The 20513-nt window shown below is 43.3% G+C and overlaps 1 protein-coding gene across 1 annotated transcript in view; it reads right to left on the reverse strand.

The window, feature by feature from the left end:
* Positions 1 to 16787, reverse strand: part of SAMHD1 (SAM and HD domain containing deoxynucleoside triphosphate triphosphohydrolase 1) — an 88566-nt gene extending 71779 nt beyond the window's left edge. The window contains exons 1-4 of the mRNA XM_030211626.1: positions 16526 to 16787; positions 9544 to 9610; positions 6584 to 6656; positions 287 to 447 (exon numbers count right to left, since the gene is read on the reverse strand). Coding sequence (XP_030067486.1) covers positions 287 to 447; positions 6584 to 6656; positions 9544 to 9610; positions 16526 to 16706 — 482 coding nt within the window. The 5' untranslated portion in view covers positions 16707 to 16787. The remainder of the gene's footprint in view (positions 1 to 286; positions 448 to 6583; positions 6657 to 9543; positions 9611 to 16525) is intronic.
* Positions 16788 to 20513: the final 3726 nt, after the last annotated feature.

The raw sequence follows: 20513 nt of genomic DNA on the forward strand, positions 1-20513 counted from the left end.
TCTGCAAGGGCCGACTTCTACATGGAATGTTGCTAGTGGAATAGCAACATTCCATGTAGAATCTCAAATAGTAGCAACAGTGGAGGAGTGGCCTAGTGGTTAGGGTGGTGGACTTTGGTCCTGGGGAACTGAGGAACTGAGTTGGATTCCCACTTCAGGCACAGGCAGCTCCTTGTGACTCTGGGCAAGTCACTTAACCCTCCATTGAGCCTGCCATGAGTGGGAAAGCACGGGGTACAAATGTAACAAAAAATAAAAACAGAAAGCAGGAATGTTAATTTCTTACCCAAGAGAGTGTTCAAATCTGTTATGAGAAGCTCCTGGAAAAACAAAATAGGAGCCTCCCAGCTGTTTAATATACCGCAGACGCTGAAACTGAGGTGTGTCAATGATTTTAACCAAGAGAGGGTGCAGTTCAATATGACCATGAATAGGGTCATTAAATACCTGGAAAATACAACAAATTTCATTACCAAATGGGCCCTTCCAAAGTAACAGATCATGCAAAGCTAGTGTCCTTGAAGAAAGCTATGGGGCAATTCTATAAATTGGCATCTAAAGGCAGGCACCACCTACACAGATCAAAAGTGCCATTAAACTGACACTAGGTGTCTATCCTGCTTATTTTCGAAAGAGAAGTCCGGCCATCTTCCGACACAAATCGAGAGATGGCCGGCCATCTCCTACACCCGGCCAAATTGGTATAATCGAAAGCCGATTTTGGCCGGCTTCAACTGCTTTCCGTCGCAGAGCCGGCCAAACTTCAAGGGGGCGTTTTGGCAGGGTACGGAAGGCGGGACGGGGGCGTGGTTACGAGGTGGCCAGCTTCGGCCGATAATGGAAAAAAGAAGGCCGGCTCACTTGGCCGATTTATTTTTAGGATCAAGTCTCAAAAAAGTGCCCCAACTGACCAGATGACCACTGGAGGGAATCGGGGATCACCTCCCCTTACTCCCCCAGTGGTCACCAACCCCCTCCCACCCCAAAAAAATTTAAAACATTTTTGTGCCAGCTTATGCCAGCCTCAAATGTCACACCCAGCTCCATCACAGCACTATGCAGGTCCCTGGAGCAGTTTTTAGTGGGTACTGCAGTGGACTTCAGGCAGGCGGACCCAGGCCCATCCCCCCCCTTACCTGTTACACTTGTGGGGATAAATGTAAGCCCTCCAAAACCCACTGTACCCACATGTAGGTGCCCCCCTTCACCCTTAAGGGCTATGGTAGTGTTGTACAGTTGTGGGTAGTGGCTCAGCACCCAAGGTAAGGGAGCTATGCACCTGGGAGTAATTTCTGAAGTCCACTGCAGTGCCCCCTAGGGTGCCCGGTTGGTGTCCTGGCATGTGAGGGGGACCACTGCACTGTAAATGCTGCCTCCTCCCATGACTAAATGGCTTGGATTTGGCCGTGTTTGAGATGGCCGCCATTAGTTTCCATTATCAGCGGGAAACCAATGGCAGTGATCTCTAATGCCGGCCATCTCTAAAGCCGGCCCAAATATTGAGATTTGGCCGGCCCCAACAGTATTATCGAAATGAAAAATGGCCGGCCATCTTGTTTCGATAATACGGTCGGGTAGGCCGCTTTCTGGGGCCGGCCTTGCAGATGGCCGCCCATATAGATGGCCAGCCCCATTCGATTATGCCCCTCCACGTACACTAGGCATTATTTTATAAGGTAGTGCCTAGCTGCAAGGGGGGAGGGTGTACACATGGGCACACCATAGGCATGTCTACCAGTTATGCAAGTAGCTTACTGAATACTTTAAACTACACACGTCACTTGGTGAACCTAGGTGTGCCAGCTTACACATAAAAGGACATGCCTATGAGCGAGTATGCCAATGCTGCTCACACTAGTATCCTATAACGGACTCTTGCAGCCAGGCGTTAAACTGAAGTACCATTTACAGAATTGTCCTTCACGCTTTTCAAAATCTTAATTATCCATATTACAGACAAGAGTTATACATGTCCTGAAGATACTTCACCTGCAAAAGTCTGCAGGTTATTAAAACAGAAAGGGCATGCTAGGTTTAATTCATTTTATTAGTAATTATCCAACAAATAAATTGTTTGGCTTTTCTTGCTCTGGACATATATCATCTCTTTAGAGCATTTTGTGGACCACACTGCAATTAACATTTTGTATTTGAAGTCCCCCCCCCCCCCCCCCCAAAGAACTCAAATACCAACATCCATAGAAGCCAATTTCTCAAAATTATTAGTGGTGCTAAACCCAACAGAAATTACCTCTCATTGGACACAGTCAAGGAGCTTGTTGTACCCCCAGAGCCTGCTCCTATACACAAAGATACCTCAGTCTCAGAACATCTACCTACTCTTGCATCGGATATGTGAGTACCATGTCTGCAGAAAGGGCGCTAAACGTTAGGCACTCGAAAATAATAGCAAATTTGTGCACATAATTCCTTCTAGGATATTAGCACAAGTCAGCAATGGCAGGTGTAAACAGGCAGGCCTAACAATCTCTACTATAGTAAAAGGCACCTTCAACGTTCTGAAGCTGACTCAGTGGCTTCAAGTGAAGGGTTCGTTAGGATCGTTAGGTTTGTCGCTCTGTCACCATCTGTTGGCCCCGCCCTCACACCTCTGATAGGTACACCGCCCTCGACATCATCACGTTTTGACACCGAGGGTGGCAGACCTATCAGAGGCATGAGGGCGGGGCCGACAGAGATGGTGACAGAGCGACAAACATGCAGAGAAAAAAAAACCTTCACTTCAGCCACGGAGTCAGCTTCACCACGTTGCAGGTGGGTGGCTGGAGGGGAGGGAAAGAGAGGGGGCAACTACCCTGGAACAGGGAGGGAGGGATAGAGGGGGAGGCAACGACGCTGGAACTAACTTGGAGGGGGGGCCAGGTGGACACAGAAAATGGGATGGAGGGAGGAAACGACCCTAGAACAGGGTGAGTGGATGGGAGGGACAGCGGACCCTGGAACTTGGAGGGGGGACTGACCCTGGAACTTGGAAGGGGGCCAGGCGGACCCAGAAACTGGGATGGAGGGAGGTATGGGGGACAACGACCCTGGAACTGGGTGGGAGGGAGGGAGAGCGGACACTGCACCTTGCAGTCTCACTCAGTCACACACACATTCACTCTTTCTGTATCACACACTCACTCTCACACACACTCCGAGGACAACCTTGCTAGCGCCCGTTTCATTTCTGTCAGAAACGGGCCTTTTTTCCTAGTATTCAATAAAGAACCCATAACCCGCCCATGATCCCTTACGTAGTAAGCAACTCAGAGGGACACAGCAACACAAACCAAGTGAAAGAACAACACAGTGCAGTGGGACCTGATGGGATAATAAGACAGCAGACCCGACACAGCCTGTCTTTCAGCTAATTGCATATGTCAGGGGTCATATATGATTGTTTTCATTTAAGGAAGCTATGTTAGGCAAAATTAATGTGTGTAATCTTCAGTACTTTCTCTTTGTATTGAAGGTGGCACTCAGTTGCTGCGTCAGGCCACATGTCTACACAATCTGCTGGAGCATACTGAGAAACAGAAAGCAGCACTAGCAGGGAAATTAATGAACTGTTTTACTCAACAACACCATCTTTGCATGGTGCTATTGTCTGTGTCCATCACCTAACAACATAAGCATAGCGATACTGGGACAGACTGAAGGTCCATCAAGCCCAGTACCTGTTTCCAACAGTAGCCAATCCAGGTCACAAGTACCTGGCAAAATCCCAAAAGAGATAAACAGATTTAATGTTGCTTATCCTAGAAATAAGCAGTGGATTTTCCCAAGTCCATCTTAATAATGGCTTATAAATTTTTATTTTAGGAAAATGTCTGAAAACCCTGCTACACTAACAGCTTTTACAATATTCTCTGGCAACAAATTCCAGAGTTTAACAGCTCAGGCTAAAGAAGTTGTTGGATATTAATCAGCCTTGGTTTGCCTACCAGGGAGATAAGAATACAATCTCCTCATATCTCGTCATCAGTGGCAGTAGATTAGAAAAGGCAGGCTATAATATTGGTGGAGGGTGGGAATGTCATGATGGCTGTAGCTCGTTATCTTCATGGGAAGGGATGGGATTAAAGTGTATTCAACAAGTAACTAATGTAGCAAAAAAAAAAAAAAAGCAGTGGCCTAGCACAGACCCCTGGAGAACCCCACTATTTACCTTTCTCCATTGAGAATACCGAGCATTCAACTCTACTCTTCTTTTCCAACTTTTAACTAGTTCTTAATACACAATAGGACAATAGAAAGCCGAGGTAATGTCCTCAAGAGTTGTTGACGAAGTACTTCTCAAATGCCTTCTGAAAATTCTGATACACAATATCAACCAGCTCACCTTTATCCACAAGTTTATTCATTCCTTCCAAGAAATGTAGCAGATTGGTGAGGCAAGATTTCCCTTGGCTAAATCCATGCTCAGAAATTCTGTTCTTTATAATAGTCTACAGTGGTTCCCAAACCTGGCCCTGGAGGCACCCCAGCCAGTCAGGTTTTCAGGATATCAACAATGAATACACATGGGATATTTGCATGCACTGCATGCAAATCTGTCGCATGACTATTTATTATGGATATCCAGAAAACCTGGCTAGCTGGAGTGCCTCCAGAACCAGGTTTGGGAACCACTGGTCTATCATTTCTCCCAGTACCGACATCAGGCTCATGGGTCTAGAGGTTGACCAAATTTCAGTTTCATAATCAGAACCAAAACCAGCCTCAAAATCTGGGTTTCGGTCTACAATGCCTTCCTTCCCAGCTCCCCCCACCCCACTCAAATCACCCCCCCCCCCCCCCCCCCGAGTTACCTGTCCGTGCTGGTTCCAATCGCAAAATGGCTGCCAGGACCTCCTGCAGCAGTCTCATGAGGTCTCACCAGCCATTGCAATGGAGCAGCGGCAGAAGGCAGGAACGAGTGGGGTTAATTCCTGCCCCTGAAAAGGCCACTAGACCACCAGGAATTCCTAAGGTAGGCCTACCTTAGGAAATTCATATTTACAGAGATTTGTTTCAGTTCCTTCAACTCATTACCATTTGAATTGATTTGCTCTTTGCTGACCACTGACAAGTCAGATTATGACCCATGAACTGCATGTCTAAAGGCTCTGACTTCAGTATTCTGTGTAGCTAGAGCCCTTACAGCAGCAATTTCTATACTTTTGCCGAGAGCTTTGAAAGCTGTGTCTAAACAAGGTCATGTTGATTCAGCAAGGAGTGCTCTTCCCCTCCCTGACAGAGGTGACTGACTCAGACAAGGACACTAAGAATGTATTTACAGTTTGAAAGCGAAGATGTTTTTGAGGTGGCTAGACAAAACAGTGACAAGACCTGAGTTTTGGAGAGATTCCTGTAGCAGAGTGGCGACTGCAATCTTCTGTGAAAGAAACCTTGGACTTAGTGTTTTCCATTTTTTGTAAACAATAAAGTAAGACAGAAATTAGTTGAAATTTCAAACTGCATGATTTTGTGAGGGAATTTCCACTGAGCGGAAGCGTATATAAGCAGCTGTTGTGCTGAATTTAGAGGGGTGAGATGGTCAACTGAGTGACTCTATCACAGTGGTCTGGCAAGGGTAACTCCCCCACATCTTCCTCAGCGAAGACCAAAGCAAAGAATTCATTTGGTTTTTCCACTAAGCCTTGTTCTCCCCAAGTGCCCCTTTTACCCCTCAGTCATCTAACAGTAGAAACTCATTCTTTTACCAGCTTCTTGCTTCTAATTATACCTAAAAAAGTTATTATGTATTTTTGCCTCCAAGACAATCTTCTTTTCAGAGTCTCTCTTTGCCTTCCTTATCAACACTTTGCATTTGACTTGCCTTTCTTTATATATATTTAACTTATCACCATTTTAGCTGTCACTGTCTCTGTGGGTAGGGCTATTATAGGTTGGTACCATCCTCTCAAAAATCCATGGACTTTATTATTAATACAACAATTTTTGACTCAAAGTCCATTTAATAACATCTGACAGAAAACAAGGAGATTATAGACAAGGGTTTGGATTGTTTATTCTGATCATCCTGCCTTCAAAAAGCACCTCAAGACCTTTCTATTTGGCAAAACGTACACACCAATACCATCTGGCACCTCTACTTTCTGAACCGTCTTCCCTGCTGTCATATTACCACCTCTGCTTCTTCATCTCGATTCTGTCCTTTCCCATTATACTTCTAGAACATTAACTGTTTGACCTGCTGTATGTTTATGTAGATTGTTGTAAGCCACATTGGGCCTACCCTTGGGTGGGAAATTGTGGGATATAAGTGCTGTAAATAAATAAATAAATATTCTCCATCTAGCTGTACCCACACCCCAATTTATTTGAATACATATATGAAACATACCAAAAGATGAGTAAATAGCTCATGGATTAAAAAGAAAATGGAATAAGGCTGACGTGTCCATGATCACTAACTGATGAATTGTTTGTCAAAGTGAAAGTTTTCTTGTTCTTTTTTAAAGTTGTTTCTGGTATTATAAAACAGCCCATATATGGAAGCCCAAAGGTGAAACCTGGACATGTCAAACAGTATTTAAATCATTTGTTTCTCTGCTTTCATGTTCTAGCTTCTTACCTTCATTGTCTCAACAAAAGTTTGGTTCAGCTTCTGCAGGCAGTGAAATAAGTCCAGCCTAACACCCAATGGGCTGGAAAGAAAATGAAAAGTGGTTTAAGCAAGATCTGTCAAGACCTACATCTTATATCGTAAGATTTTTGTTATGCCTACACTCATAAATCCTGAGTGGTGAAAGGACCCAATCAGCTAATTCACACAATACATTTATTTCCACAATTTCTAGACCACACTATCCCAAGCACTAGGCAGTTTAAAACTCAAACATAGATAATATAAATCAATAAAATTATCTAACATACAGTAAAACATAAAATCAAAACACAATTAAAAAAAAATAACATACAAAAGCATCATGATCTGGCTAGGAGTTTGTTCCAACTCCTCTACTAAACTTACATGTTTAGGCTTTGGAGTGGGTAGGGAATATTTAAAGCTAGTGGAAAAACCCATCCCTGCCTCACTAAACCCTCATCTTAATCTCGGAGGTTGTGACTTCATTCACATATTTTCTTTTTTATTGTCCTACGATTTTATTTTTGTTCTACAGTACTTTTGTATTACCATTCCCCATTGGTCCTTTGTGGATTCCAATCATTGGCTGTCATTGTTTTTATGTCTATATTTGTGGTTTGATTTTCTTTTTATTCAAATGGGACTTCTTGGTGTTTTCATTTTTATGATTACATATCCTACATGTGGTTGTGTGAAGTACACATTTTTGACTATGTTTTAATATTGTTGTAAGATTTTATTTCTTTTATATGTTTTTAGAATATCATTGTGACCCCTGAGGTAGGCATCTTATCACGCCGAAACACGGACCGTGTCGGGTCCTGTTGTACAAGCATTGAATAAAGCATCTTTTAAGCACCAGTTCCCTTGTTGAGTGTCCATTACCCATCCTCTACTCCCTTTGGATTGGATTCTCTACGTGGAGGTTTTTCCTGTTTGCCCGTGGCTCCTGGTGACTTTGTCACTACCAGCATCATAATTCAAAACGGCCCCAGCAGATATCAGACCACACTGATATTCAGCACCAGCAGGGCAGAATCATTTGGGCATGACTCCTGCTCCTCAAAATGTCAGTTTACACCAGTGTAAAATAAGGGTTGGGGGGGCACAATGGTCAGGGAATCCAAAGTAGTCCAATGTTTCTGAATTCTTCCTCCATCTGTAATCTAGATGGAATGGCTTCAGCTATTTCCTTCACAAAATTCAATTGATGTGAGAACTAAATCCCAAACAGATGAGTGCTCACGGGAAGGGGGGGAAGATACGCCTGACAGTAAGCTAGTTGAACTTTCTTCAGAGAAGACACCTGTCTCACAATTAGAGCCCCAGAAACGTAAAATGTCAGATCCAAAAAAAACACTCCAGAGGTAGTCTAGATCTCTGTCTTGACCTACTGACATCAGTCAAGCCTTCAAGACCAATGGATCTCCAAAGCATCAAACCAAGCACAGTAGCGCTCCAACCGCTTATCAAATCTTCTCATGAGCTGCTATTGACAAAGGCGTAGTGAAAATAAGAGTGGCAGCCATATCCTCCCAAGTCACCTGGGGATTATCAGAAGCCAAATCACAGACCAATAGCAAAGACGATAAGCAGTCCTCACATCAGGGGCACTTCAAGGACACCAGCGACTTCAATGCCCTAATGATCTCATTACCATATTGCAATGAAGTGTGATGTTTACGTGCCCTAGCCTCTGCCTGGCATTTGGAATTACAAGCTCTTAGCATCTATGAAGTCAAGGACAAAAATCTTCCTCTCCAAGTGGGATAGGTTACCATCTAATGCATAATGTTGGGGTGAATGGTGCACTTTTAATGCCAATGCAGCTCCAGGACCCATGCAGAGCAATGCTTCTGATGCTGAAGTCAATGAACCAGACTTCTAGGTGCCAAAAATATATTTGCTCTACTTTTCAACCTCAAAAGATCTCTCTTGGGCATCTCTGAAAAATAATGTATCGGTTTTTTACTATACCATCTCTATTTGTAATGCAAGTCTGAATGGTTTATAATTTTATTTATTTTATTTGTATCCCACATTCCCCCACCTATTTGCAGGCTCAATGTGGCTTACATAGATTTGGTAATAATCAAATACATAAAACAAGTAGGAGAACTCCACAAAATTATAGGAAAGTAAAGACAACCAACTCAACCAAACATAGCATAGCACACACGTCCCAAAATATATCAACAAAGATAAAATAAAAACATGATCTAACATTTCTTCTTTGTTGCAGGGTATCTGCTGAAGTTCCTCCTCCCTCCCCCCTCCCCCAATTATTTGCATCACAGAGGCCCAAATGCTAATTGAAGGAGGTGGGTTTTCAATTTACAGTGAGAGGGATCATAGTCAGTCCCCAGGGATGTGTATCTGTATTGGATATATGATCTTGTTGCATCAGATGCACTTCTTAGAGCCACTGGGAGCCTTTTTCTGGCCATCTCGTCTGGAAAAATAGTCTGTGGAAAATCAAAACGACTCGATTTTTAAATCACAGTTCTCTGACCAGGAGCCCAAGGTTCTCACTTGGACCTACCTACACCAGATGATGTGAAAAAAAAAATAAATAAAGGAAACTGAAAAACAAACAAAATCCTAAAGAGGGAATACGTACTGCACAACAGTGACAAGAAACGCAACTTTGATCAACAAACATCAACTTGAGACAAGCTCCAATGATACATATGCAACCAGCACTATGGAAAGACGATGACAGAGGTGGTCCTGTGTGAAAGGAGCAGGCAGAAGTGGAGCACATGAACAATAAAGCAACTAAAAGCTTCCATTACAAACAAAGCTGGAAGAGCTCTCTCATTGTGAGGACCCCATTCAATTTAACCTAAGCCACATTAACGTATTCATTCCTAATAATAAAAGGATTCTCATGGCACTATTTTCTAAATAAAAAGATTTATCTGTGTACATAAAGTTCATCTTACCTCACTCCTAACTCTTTCAGATGTGAATCGGTGATATGAAGCAGCCCCTTCCCTGTGATTTTGTTTTCTGCAATTGAAAAAAACAAACAAGCATTAATTACTACTACGACTACTTGACATTTCTAAAGCTCTACTAGGGTTACGCAGCGCTGTACAATTTAACATAGAAGGACGGTCCCTGCTCACAGGAGCTTACAATCTAAAGGACAAATGTACAGTCAGTCAAATAGGGGCAGTCTAGATTTCCTGAAAGGTATAAAGGTTAGGTGCCGAAAGCAACATTGAAGAGGTGGGCTTTGAGCAAAGATTTGAAGATGGGTAGGGAGGGGGCTTGGCGTAAGGGCTCAGGAAGTTTATTCCAAGCATAGGGTGAGGCGAGGCAGAATGAGCGGAGCCTGGAGTTGGCGGTGGTGGAGAAGGGTACTGAGAGCGGAGGTTACGGGCGGGAACATAAGGGAAAATGAGGGTAGAGAGGTAATGAGGGGCTGCAGACTGAATGCATTTGTAGGTAAGGAGGAGAAGCTTGAATTGAATGTGGTATCTGATTGGAAGCCAGTGAAGTGACCTGAGGAGAGGGGTGATATGAGTATGTCGGTTCTGGCGGAATATAAGACGTGCAGCAGAGTTCTGAACGGATTGAAGGGGGGATAGATGGCTAAGTGGGAGGCCAGTGAGGAGTAGGTTGCAGTAGTCAAGGCGAGAGGTAATGAGCGTGGACGAGAGTTCGGGTGGTGTGCTCAGAGAGGAAAGGGCGAATTTTGCTGATGTTAAAGAGGAAGAAGCGACAGGTCTTGGCAATCTGCTGGATATGCGCAGAGAAGGAGAGGGAGGAGTCGAAGATGACTCCGAGGTTGCGGGCAGATGAGACGGGGAGGATGAGGGTGCCATCAACTGAAATAGAGAGTGGAGGAAGAGGAGAAGTGGGTTTTGGTGGAAAGACGATAAGCTCGGTCTTGTATTTATTTTACAAATACAATAAAGAAATGCACTGCTAATGAACTGAAAAACATACATGTTACTTTAAGACTTTTGTATATATAAACAATATAATCATTTAACAGCTTTATCTTAATAACGTTAGAAAAGCCAAGCTGAGTCATAAGAATGGCAAGTCAAGCTCAGCATTCTATCTGATAGAAGTCAGTCTAGGTCATTTGAAACTATATGGCAGAATCGAATACCAGTTCCTGTATTTCAATTCCCAATTTCTTCATTGCCTATATAATATAGTTCAAAAATTAAAGTCAAAGTATGTAAACTCACACTTCTTTGTCAGAGCATTAATTTTAGGTACCTTGGCAGGACCTGACTTGTCTGTACTAAGTGGTAACGCATGGTTATGAATGAGAGAGCAGGTTTACGGGTGCTTTTACTAAATGGCTGCAAAAAGTGGCTGTGCCCTTATGCGGGTTTTCCAAGTGTATTGATGGCCATTAAAGTTACGCATGCGCACGTACCATCACCTATTTTGTAGGCGGTTAAGGGCTCACACAGTATTCCTGTGCTCTCTTGTGTGGTAATGAAGCTGTGCTAACTGATTAATGCAGGAACGCCCACTCTCCGCCCCAACACCCCCCCTCTAAATAAATGTACTACTTAGACTGTGAGCCCACTAGGGACAGATCCAGTACCTGACAAATCAAACTGTAAACCGCTCAGGTCTAAGCAGTATATAAAATACTTACATTAATGAAAGTTACAAATATTTTTTAGTGCCTGAGCATGTCCAGTGGTAGACCATTTTAAGCTGCATTAGGCACACCTTAGCACCTAATACAGCTTAGCAAAAGGGCCCCTCAGAGATTCCAGACATCTCATTTCTTTTGAGCATTGGTTTGCACATTTCATTGACAATTAATGTTAGCTTCACAGTCAAAATGCCCAAGCTTCGACATTTTACTGTGAGAATGGTTCCAGGCCTCTTATCAAAGCACAAAAACATTTTCTGAATAACTCAAATGGCAGAAGTAGGTGTGTATAGCACTGCTGTACGTCAACCATATGCTTTCTGTTCCACTGCATCAATTTCTTGCATATACCTCCGTTTATTCAATTAGGACAAGGTACTAGCGAAAAACTTTCCAAAACACAAGTTTGGACCTGCCTTCATTATTCCTATGAAAGTAGGGCAGATATATTCATTACCAGAGATGTCAAAGTTACCCAGTTCCAGGCTGGACACGTTTTTGGCCAGTCCTGATCCTGCCCATTGAAATCAATACCCCGAGTCCCATAATGCACCAGGATGGGGTGGCCAGGAATCCAGGACTGTCCCATAAATCTGCAGCCTGGAACTAGGTAACTTGGCATCACTGCACTACTCATTTCTATAGAGTTATTAGATGTACAACTACACTGCACACAGCACACAAGAGTCAGTCCATGCTTGACACAGCTCTCAGTCTATTCAAGACAGAAAGGGCAGTGGTTGCCAAAGCTGTCCTAGAAGCTTCCCAATCAGGCTTTCAGTGTATTTAAATCTCTCTCATGAATATTCATTATGGATATCTTAAAAACCTGAATGGCTGGGGAGCCCCCAGGACAGGTTAAGGATTTCATTTATAATGAGAATGATTAATACAACAGGTGAATAAGAGATTTAGGGGCCCTTTTACTAAGCTGCTGTAAAAAGGGGGCCTGTGCTAGTGGCTGAGGCCATTTTTGCCATGCGGGTGAAAAGGCCAAAAAGAGAAATGACGAGCACTGGGAGTGGAACTACCACCAGCACCCATACTGGGCCGGCAGTAGTTCTGGGTTGCCACGCAGCAACCCTTAAGTAAACTTCTTTAAACTAAGTTGAACAAATTTCAACAGCATACCCCTGAACTCTGATCAGCAAAGATTATGAAATGGACATATCTAACACCACCTGTAGCAGATATCACACCCTTGTTGCGAATTACATTGGCTACCTGTGCAGGCATGTATTGTTTTAAAGCTGGGTTCATTGGTCTTTTTCATCTTGCATGGCTTTGCTCCTAGAAATACAAGCTTACAATTGAAGGGCTATTTAGTACTCCACTGTCCCTTAAGAAAGTTTTCTCATATACCTTTGCATATCAGGCTGCTAATTTTTAGAATGAGCTCCCATGTGAAATCAGAAGTCAGGAAAATTATAGAAGACCCTTTTATTTAGAAAATAATTGGGTCATTTTTATAGATTTGTTTCTAATATAATTTTTCATGTGTAATCTTCCTAGAGATGCCCACTGCCTAGGGATGTATTGTTAGCCACACTGAACTCGAGAGACATGTGTGTATAAGTGTCATATCATGTAATGTAATGAGGGTGAACAGGGCACTATGCCAATGCATACCTAGCACCCCATGCAGCTCCAGAATCCATATAGAACACCACATCTAAAGTAAAAATCAATGAACCAAGAAAAAAATATATATCTGCACTGCTTTTCAATTAAAAAATACCTCTCTTACACATCTATTAAAAGAACTTTGAATGAAAGGGATCAGGGTATGGGTGTTTGTACTGGGCATGTTTATTAAATCTTTTGATATACTGCAATTGCCCACATGAGGATCCGAGCAGTTTACAATAGAAAATCAACAAACAGAACAAAGATATTGAGCCAAAAATGTTATCCTATGACCTGTTAAAGAGGGAATATAATTTAAGCCAGGCTTATTGGTACCCTTACTTACAGTTGAAACATTATATACATGACCTGTTTCACGCTCATCTGGTGGATTTCACTAAATCTGTGATGATAGTTGACCACTGCCTGCCGTTCATAGGGGCCTGACTGGGCGATATTATGCTACAATCAAGATCACGGTGGGGGGGGGGGGGAGCACCCTTTGGACAGAATTACTGGACAAGAAAATTTGGGGGATACACTTTTGAGTTTGAAGGATCGCCTCCGCCTGGAGGGAAGTATACAGTTGCAAAAACTACATTATAAGTTTTTATTACGCATGTAGATACACCCTTCCCGGCCTATAAAGATGGGTATGTCTACAACAGGAGCATGTCTTATACGTGGCCAGTCAAATGCTACCTCTCACCAAACTATATGGGATTACACACTTATTCATTCCTTTTGGACAAGGCTCTGGACTCTTGAATACTGTCTATTGACAACATTGAATAGCCCCGCCCCAAATGTGTATTTTTGATGATATCACTGGTATTATTGAGAGCACCCGTTACTCGGGCTTATTTCTGCGTAAGCTGCAAAGGACTCAAATACAAATCAACCTACGCATCCAGTTTTTCCTACATTAACACACAACTGTGGAACGCATTACCAAAAGTCTTGAAAACTACGTACAATCACCTACACTTCTGGAAAACACTAACCTGTTTAAAAAGGCATACCATATCGATCCAACATAAATGCCTGATCTCTGCAACAGAACAAAACTAAAGAACGTAATGGACATAAAACAACTCTTCCATTGTACGATTCCCTAGTGTGGCTGTGCCACATGAACTTTATCTTACCACATCACTTTGTATTTGTTTACACCGGAGTCTGCAAACGTCTCTCCGGTACTATGTAAGCCACATTGACCCTACAAATAGGTGGGAAAATGTGGGATACAAATGTAACTGTAATGTAAGGCTACTCTTATAGCTAAGCGTTGTATACTGTTGCAGTGGATCTCTCCCACCCCTCCTACTATGATGCAATCTAACGTATGCACGCCTTACCCTGAAGCGTCTTACAGTGGAGGAAGAAGGGTGGTGTGAAAGCCCAAAAATGCGGATCTCTCCCACCCCTTCTACTATGATGCAATCTAATGTACGAACATCTTACCCTGAAGCATCTTACAGTGCAGGAGGGAGGGTGGTGTGAAAGCCCCAAAATGCGGATCTCTCCCACCCCTCCTACTATGATTTTTTTTTTTTTGTTACATTTGTACCCCGCGCTTTCCCACTCATGGTAGGCTCAATGCGGCTTACATGGGGCAATGGAGGGTTAAGTGACTTGCCCAGAGTCACAAGGAGCTGCCTGTGCCTGAAGTGGGAATTGAACTCAGTTCCTCAGGACCAAAGTCCACAACCCTAACCACTAGGCCACAATCTAACGTATGCACGCCTTACCCTGAAGCGTCTTACAGTGGAAGAGGAAGGGTGGTGTGAAAGTCCAAAAACGATTTTGTTACTCTTCGGACTCCTCACTTACAGGCTTGTCCAGCTAGGATTTGTTCTGCTTTTCTTAATTCTTTGAACATATAGTATAAAAGTAATACTTTCAGTTTCTTACTCAATGAGAGTATCTGCATTCTTCTCTGGGAGGGAGGGAAGGGGTATGGGGGACTTTTGAAAAAAAAAAAAAAACTGTCATTACTCAACTGATTCTTGATCATTCTGTATTTTCTGTTGGAGTTGTATTCTTTTAACTCTTCTATTTTCAATTTATATTGGCCTTGTCAATCTCAACAAGGTACTCTTAAGCATATTACATTCGATTGTATATGTATTCAAATGTTTTGGAAGGACATATGGTCCGATTTAGTAGATATATTCCATCTTTCTGGTCCATTAGTATATAAATATACGATACTTAACGATCAATGTTTTAGACCCATTTTTAAAGACTAATGACAGTTTGCTTGTTAATACCATGTTGAATCTAGCTTTGAAAGTAGTCGTTACACACTGGAAAGCTTTACAACAAGCTACTTATCAAGAATGGTGGAATTTATTGTTTCAAACCTATAAATATGAAACATATTTTGCTAAAAAAAAAAAAAAACATCTCAAAACACTTTGTATAAAGAAAAATGGGCTCCATTGATATCCTATTTTGAAGATGTGAAGTGAGAGCTGTATATTGTACTTTTTCTTCATGTATATTACACCATCTGTGTCACATGCATGAACTTTATACTGCTTACATACTTTAAGGTGTCTTTTTTTTTAACTCAATTTAAATATATTAATTTTATTTATTTAGATTTTGCTCACACCTTTTTTAGTAGTAGCTCGTAGTACAATTGTTGTTAAGGTTCTCTCTTTATTACAAAATCAATAAAAAAAATATTAAGACAAAAAAACCCCCACACAAATACACAAACACAGAAAAAGGCCTTTTTTTCATCGGACTCTGGAGTGACAGCTGTCAACTGTACCAAAATTGCATCAGGTGCACTTCTTAAAACCAATGGAAAGGGGCTTGATATACTGCCTTTCTGTGGGGGTTTTTTTTTTTTTAACTACATTCAAAGTGGTTTACGTAGTATATACAGGTACTTTTTTGTACCAGGGGCAATGGAGGGTTAAGTGACTTGCCCAGAGTCACAAGGAGCTGCAGTGGGAATTGAACTCAGCTCCCCAGGATCAAAGTCCACTGCACTAACCACTAGGCTACTCCTCCACTAGCAACATTCCATGTAGAATTTGGACTTGATAGGTTTTTGCAACTACATTCAAGCTGGTTTACATGGTATATGCAGGTACTTATTTGTACCTAGGGTAATGGAAGGTTGGGTGACTTGCCTGGGGTCATGGGGGGCTGTGGTGGGAACTGAACCCAGTTCCCCAGGATCAAAGTCCGCTGCACTAGGCTATTCCTCCACTAGAATCTCAAATAGGGAAAGGGAAATTGGACTTGATATGCTGCCTTTCTGTGGTTTTTGCAACTACAGTTTACATAGCACATACAGGTACTTATTTGTGCCTGGGGAGGGTTAAGTGACTTGCCCAGAGTCATAAGGAGCTGCCGTGGGAATCGAACCCAGTTCCCCAGGATCAAAGTCTGCTGCTGCACTAACCACTAGGACTAGGCTACTGGTCCACTGGCAACATTGCATGCAGAATTTGGACTTGCCTTTCTGTGGTTTATTTTGCAACTATAGTCATGGTGGTTTTAAATGGAAGGTTGGGGGGCTGTGGTAGGAATCGAACCCAGTTCCCCGGGATCAAAGACTCCTCCACTCCCTTGTAAACAAAAAACCCAAAACAGCCCAAACCCGGCCTATTGCAAGTGAGGAGCGGCCAATCAGGCCGCACTATTACCTCGGAAGAGCGGCGCCCACTTCCCGAAATTGCGCGCGCAGAGGAAGGCGCACACGCCCTCCGTGTCCCACTTAAGGAAGTTGGCACGAGGCGACGGGCCTGGCTGCTTCTCCGGGGTGCGCTCGCTCTCCTCCGCCACCCTCGCTCGCTTCGCCCTACCGGCGGGGCCGTCGTCCTCCATAACCGAAAAAAACCTTCCTCCAGCCAATCGCCAGACTCCGAAGCTGAGCGACAAGAAGCGACTGTGGCTGGTCGTCAAGTCAACCTCGGTCTTTATCCGGCGCAACCAACCTACCTACCGCCCGTTTGGCCAATCAAGAACAGAAGATGATCTCTGAGCCAATCAGCTGCCACCTCAAACAAGACGCGGTCCAAAAACAGGTTTTGTGTGACTGTTGCGTAGCCCCAGCAACCAAGGAGGGTGGACAGAGAACAGGAGAAGATGCGAGGCAGTGGGCGGAGTTACAAGTACTACTACTACTTATCATTTCTACAGCACTACTAGACGTACGCAGCGCTGTACACTTGAACATGAAGAGACAGTCCCTGCTCAACAGAGCTTACAATCTAATTAGGACAGACAAGGGATAAGGACAAAGAGTAGCAAGATTCCGGAATCCCAAAGACTACTACTACTTATCATTTCTTAAAGCGCTACTAGACGTATGCAGCGCTGTACACTTGAACATGAAGAGACAGTCCCTGCTCCACAGAGCTTACAAGAATTCTTTCATTAAAACCCTTGCAGACACTTTTAAAATTTAAAATGTATTCTTTTTAAACTGTAAGTGTCAGTGCAGGTCTCCAGTGACCTCACTGCACTTGTGCAATTTTTCACGCCATTCCAGAATCAGTAGGGTCACCAGACAGCCCCCCCCCCCACACACACACACTTCCCAGCAAACTATGTGCATGCACGATTGCACAAATCCTAAGATTTCCATTAACAGACCTTTTATGATCTAAGAACTCCTTCCTCTCCATGCCGCATCCCACTAGCAACCTATCCAACCACCCATTCTATCAATTGCCCCTCCCTATTCCTCCCCCCTTTCCCTCCCCTACCCCCCTAGCTCCTAAGTCTTAGACCAGCTCCAATACATCTATTATTCCTTAAGCATTAATGAGCAAGCTGCGTCCCCTGGGACTAAAAACTTGTAGGTAAGGTGACCAAATCTGAAGGTACCGCTGCTTGCACAACAATTTGGATTCCCTAGCCTCCCAAGAGGCCAGGAGATACACCTGGTTCCGCCAATGCCAGTAGGCCGGGGCCTCCAGCGAGGTCCAATATTGTAAAACACACTTCCGACCACGCGGGTGGCTTGGTCGGACATTATACCACGGTCAGCCCGTCTCCCGGCGCTAAAGTGGCAACGGGGCTTGAACAAAGTGAATAGGCAGATCGGGGCGTGGGTAATGGCAATGGGGGGCTGCCAGATCAAGCACACGTGGGTGGACCGCCAAAACAATAGCAAAAGATTAGAAATAAGGGACTGCCTATGCAAAGGTCCTTTCAAAAGCTGGATAGGCAGTGCCTTAAAAGGTGGAAGACAAAAAATATATACTTTTTTTTTTTACTTATTTGACAGCAGCTCAGACGTAGATATAAATAAATTATCACTAAAAACAGCTTCAAACATTAGAGAAACAGCACTAATAAAGGCTGTATTTGTGCTCATTTTTCTACACTGTTCTAAATACAGTAATACATGGCCAGATTTCAGTGAGGAGGAGATCCTGTTTACTTAACTGTTGTTGTAATCTGCTTTGGGGAAACCTGGTGTTACTCTTTTGTAGAAATTGATTATTCTGTTTTGAGCATGTTTCAGGGAAATATTTTCTTTCATGCACATCTCTAGCTACTACTAAATGTATATTTTCTTATATAACTCATATATTTCTTAAATACTTCTTAATATGTTTGCTTGTTAATACACTAGCACATTTAACAGTAGTCTTTGATTTATCCAGAAGTGTTCTATACTGTCTTTGCTTCAATACTATCATTTTACCCAAAACTCATATAGTAACATAGTAGATGACGGCAGAAAAAGACCTGAATGGTCCATCCAGTCTGCCCAACAAGATAAACTCATATGTGTATACCTTACCTTGATTTGTACCTGCCTTTTTCAGGGCACAGACCGTACAAGTCTGCCCAGCAGTATTTCCCGCCTCCCAACCACCAGTCCCGCCTCCCATCACCGGCTCTGGCACAGACCGTATAAGTCTGCCCTCCACTATCCTCGCCTCCCAACCACCAACCTCTCTTCCCCCACCTGCTCCGCCACCCAATTTTGGCTAAGCTTCTGAGGATCCATTCCTACTGCACAGGATTCCTTTATGCATATCCCACGCATGTTTGAATTCCGTTACCGTTTTCATCTCCACCACCTCCCGCGGGAGGGCATTCCAAGCATCCACCACCCTCTCCGTGAAAAAATACTTCCTGACATCTTTTTTGAGTCTGCCCCCCCTTCAATCTCATTTCATGTCCTCTCGTTCTACCGCCTTCCCATCTCCGGAAAAGATTCTTTCGCAGATTAATACCTTTCAAGTATTTGAACGTCTGTATCATATCACCCCTGTTCCTCCATTCCTCCAGGATATACATGTTGAGGTCAGCAAGTCTTTGCTCATACGTCTTGGACCGCAAATCCCATACCATTCTCGTAGCTTTCTTTGCACCGCTTCCATTTTTTTTTTTACATCCTCTGCAAGATACGGCCTCCAAAACTGAACACAATACTCCAGGTGGGGCCTCACCAACGACTTGTACAGGGGCATCAACACTTCCTTTCTTCTGCAGATCACACCTCTCTCTATACAGCCTAGCAACCTTCTCGCTACGGCCACCGCCTTGTCACACTGTTTCGTCGCCTTCAGATCCTCGGATACTATCACCCCAAGATCCCTCTCCCCCTCAGTACCTATCAGACTCTCACCGCCTAACACATAAGTCTCTCGTGGGTTTCTACTCCCTAAATGCATCACTTTGCATTTCTTCGCATTGAATTTTAATTGCCAAACCTTAGACCATTCTTCTAGCTTCCTCAGATCCCTTTTCATGCTTTCCACTCCCTCCCGGGTGTCCACTCTGTTGCAAATCTTAGTATCATCCGCAAATAGGCAAACTTTACCTTCTAACCCTTCGGCAATGTCACTCTCAAATATATTGAACAGAATCGGCCCCAGCACCGATCCCTGAGGCACTCCACTACTCACCTTTCCCTACTCCGAGCGAACTCCATTTACCACCACCCTCTGTCGTCTGTCCATCAACCAGTTCCTTATCCAGTTCACCACTTCGGGACCTATCTTCAGCCCATCTAGTTTATTTAAGAGCCTCCTGTGGGGAACCGTGTCAAAAGCTTTGCTAAAATCTAAGTAGATTACGTCTATAGCAAATGTATTTTCTCTTCTATTTCCCATATCCTCGATGAATTGTAAGCCACATTGAGCCTGCAAAAAGGTGGGATAGTGTGGGATACAAATGCAATAAATAATTTAACTAATTTAACTAAATGGGCCTTAAGCCCCTAATGCAGTCCATTGGTTTTCTTATATACAATCAGAACACTACTATTCGACGGCCTAGAAAAACTTGTTACCTTTTGAAATTAACTAGTCTTCCCTTAGTGAACAGCTCAAGGTAATGCTGACAGTTACCAGACCAGTCAACAGTTGTCCAAACCTTTTCAAAGGTCTGCAGTCTGATTTTTCAGCACCATCAATTTTGATATAGTACACCATAAACTCCCACTATGGAAACTGGCCGAGCCTGTCTCTATCGCCATCAGATCCAGTGTAGCACCATGCAGCAGTAAGCAATTAACCTCTCCTCCTCTTTCTCGATCCCTGAACCGTTGACTTAGGAGAACCAGAGGGGATTTAGGGACCTCCTTTCCTATTAGGAGTCATCTAATGGTTAGAGAAGCAAGCTTTGAACTAGAAGAGCCCAAATGAAATCCCACTGCAGTTCCTTGTG

Source organism: Microcaecilia unicolor, chromosome 8, assembly GCF_901765095.1.
Source record: "Microcaecilia unicolor chromosome 8, aMicUni1.1, whole genome shotgun sequence".
Lineage (NCBI taxonomy): Eukaryota > Metazoa > Chordata > Amphibia > Gymnophiona > Siphonopidae > Microcaecilia > Microcaecilia unicolor.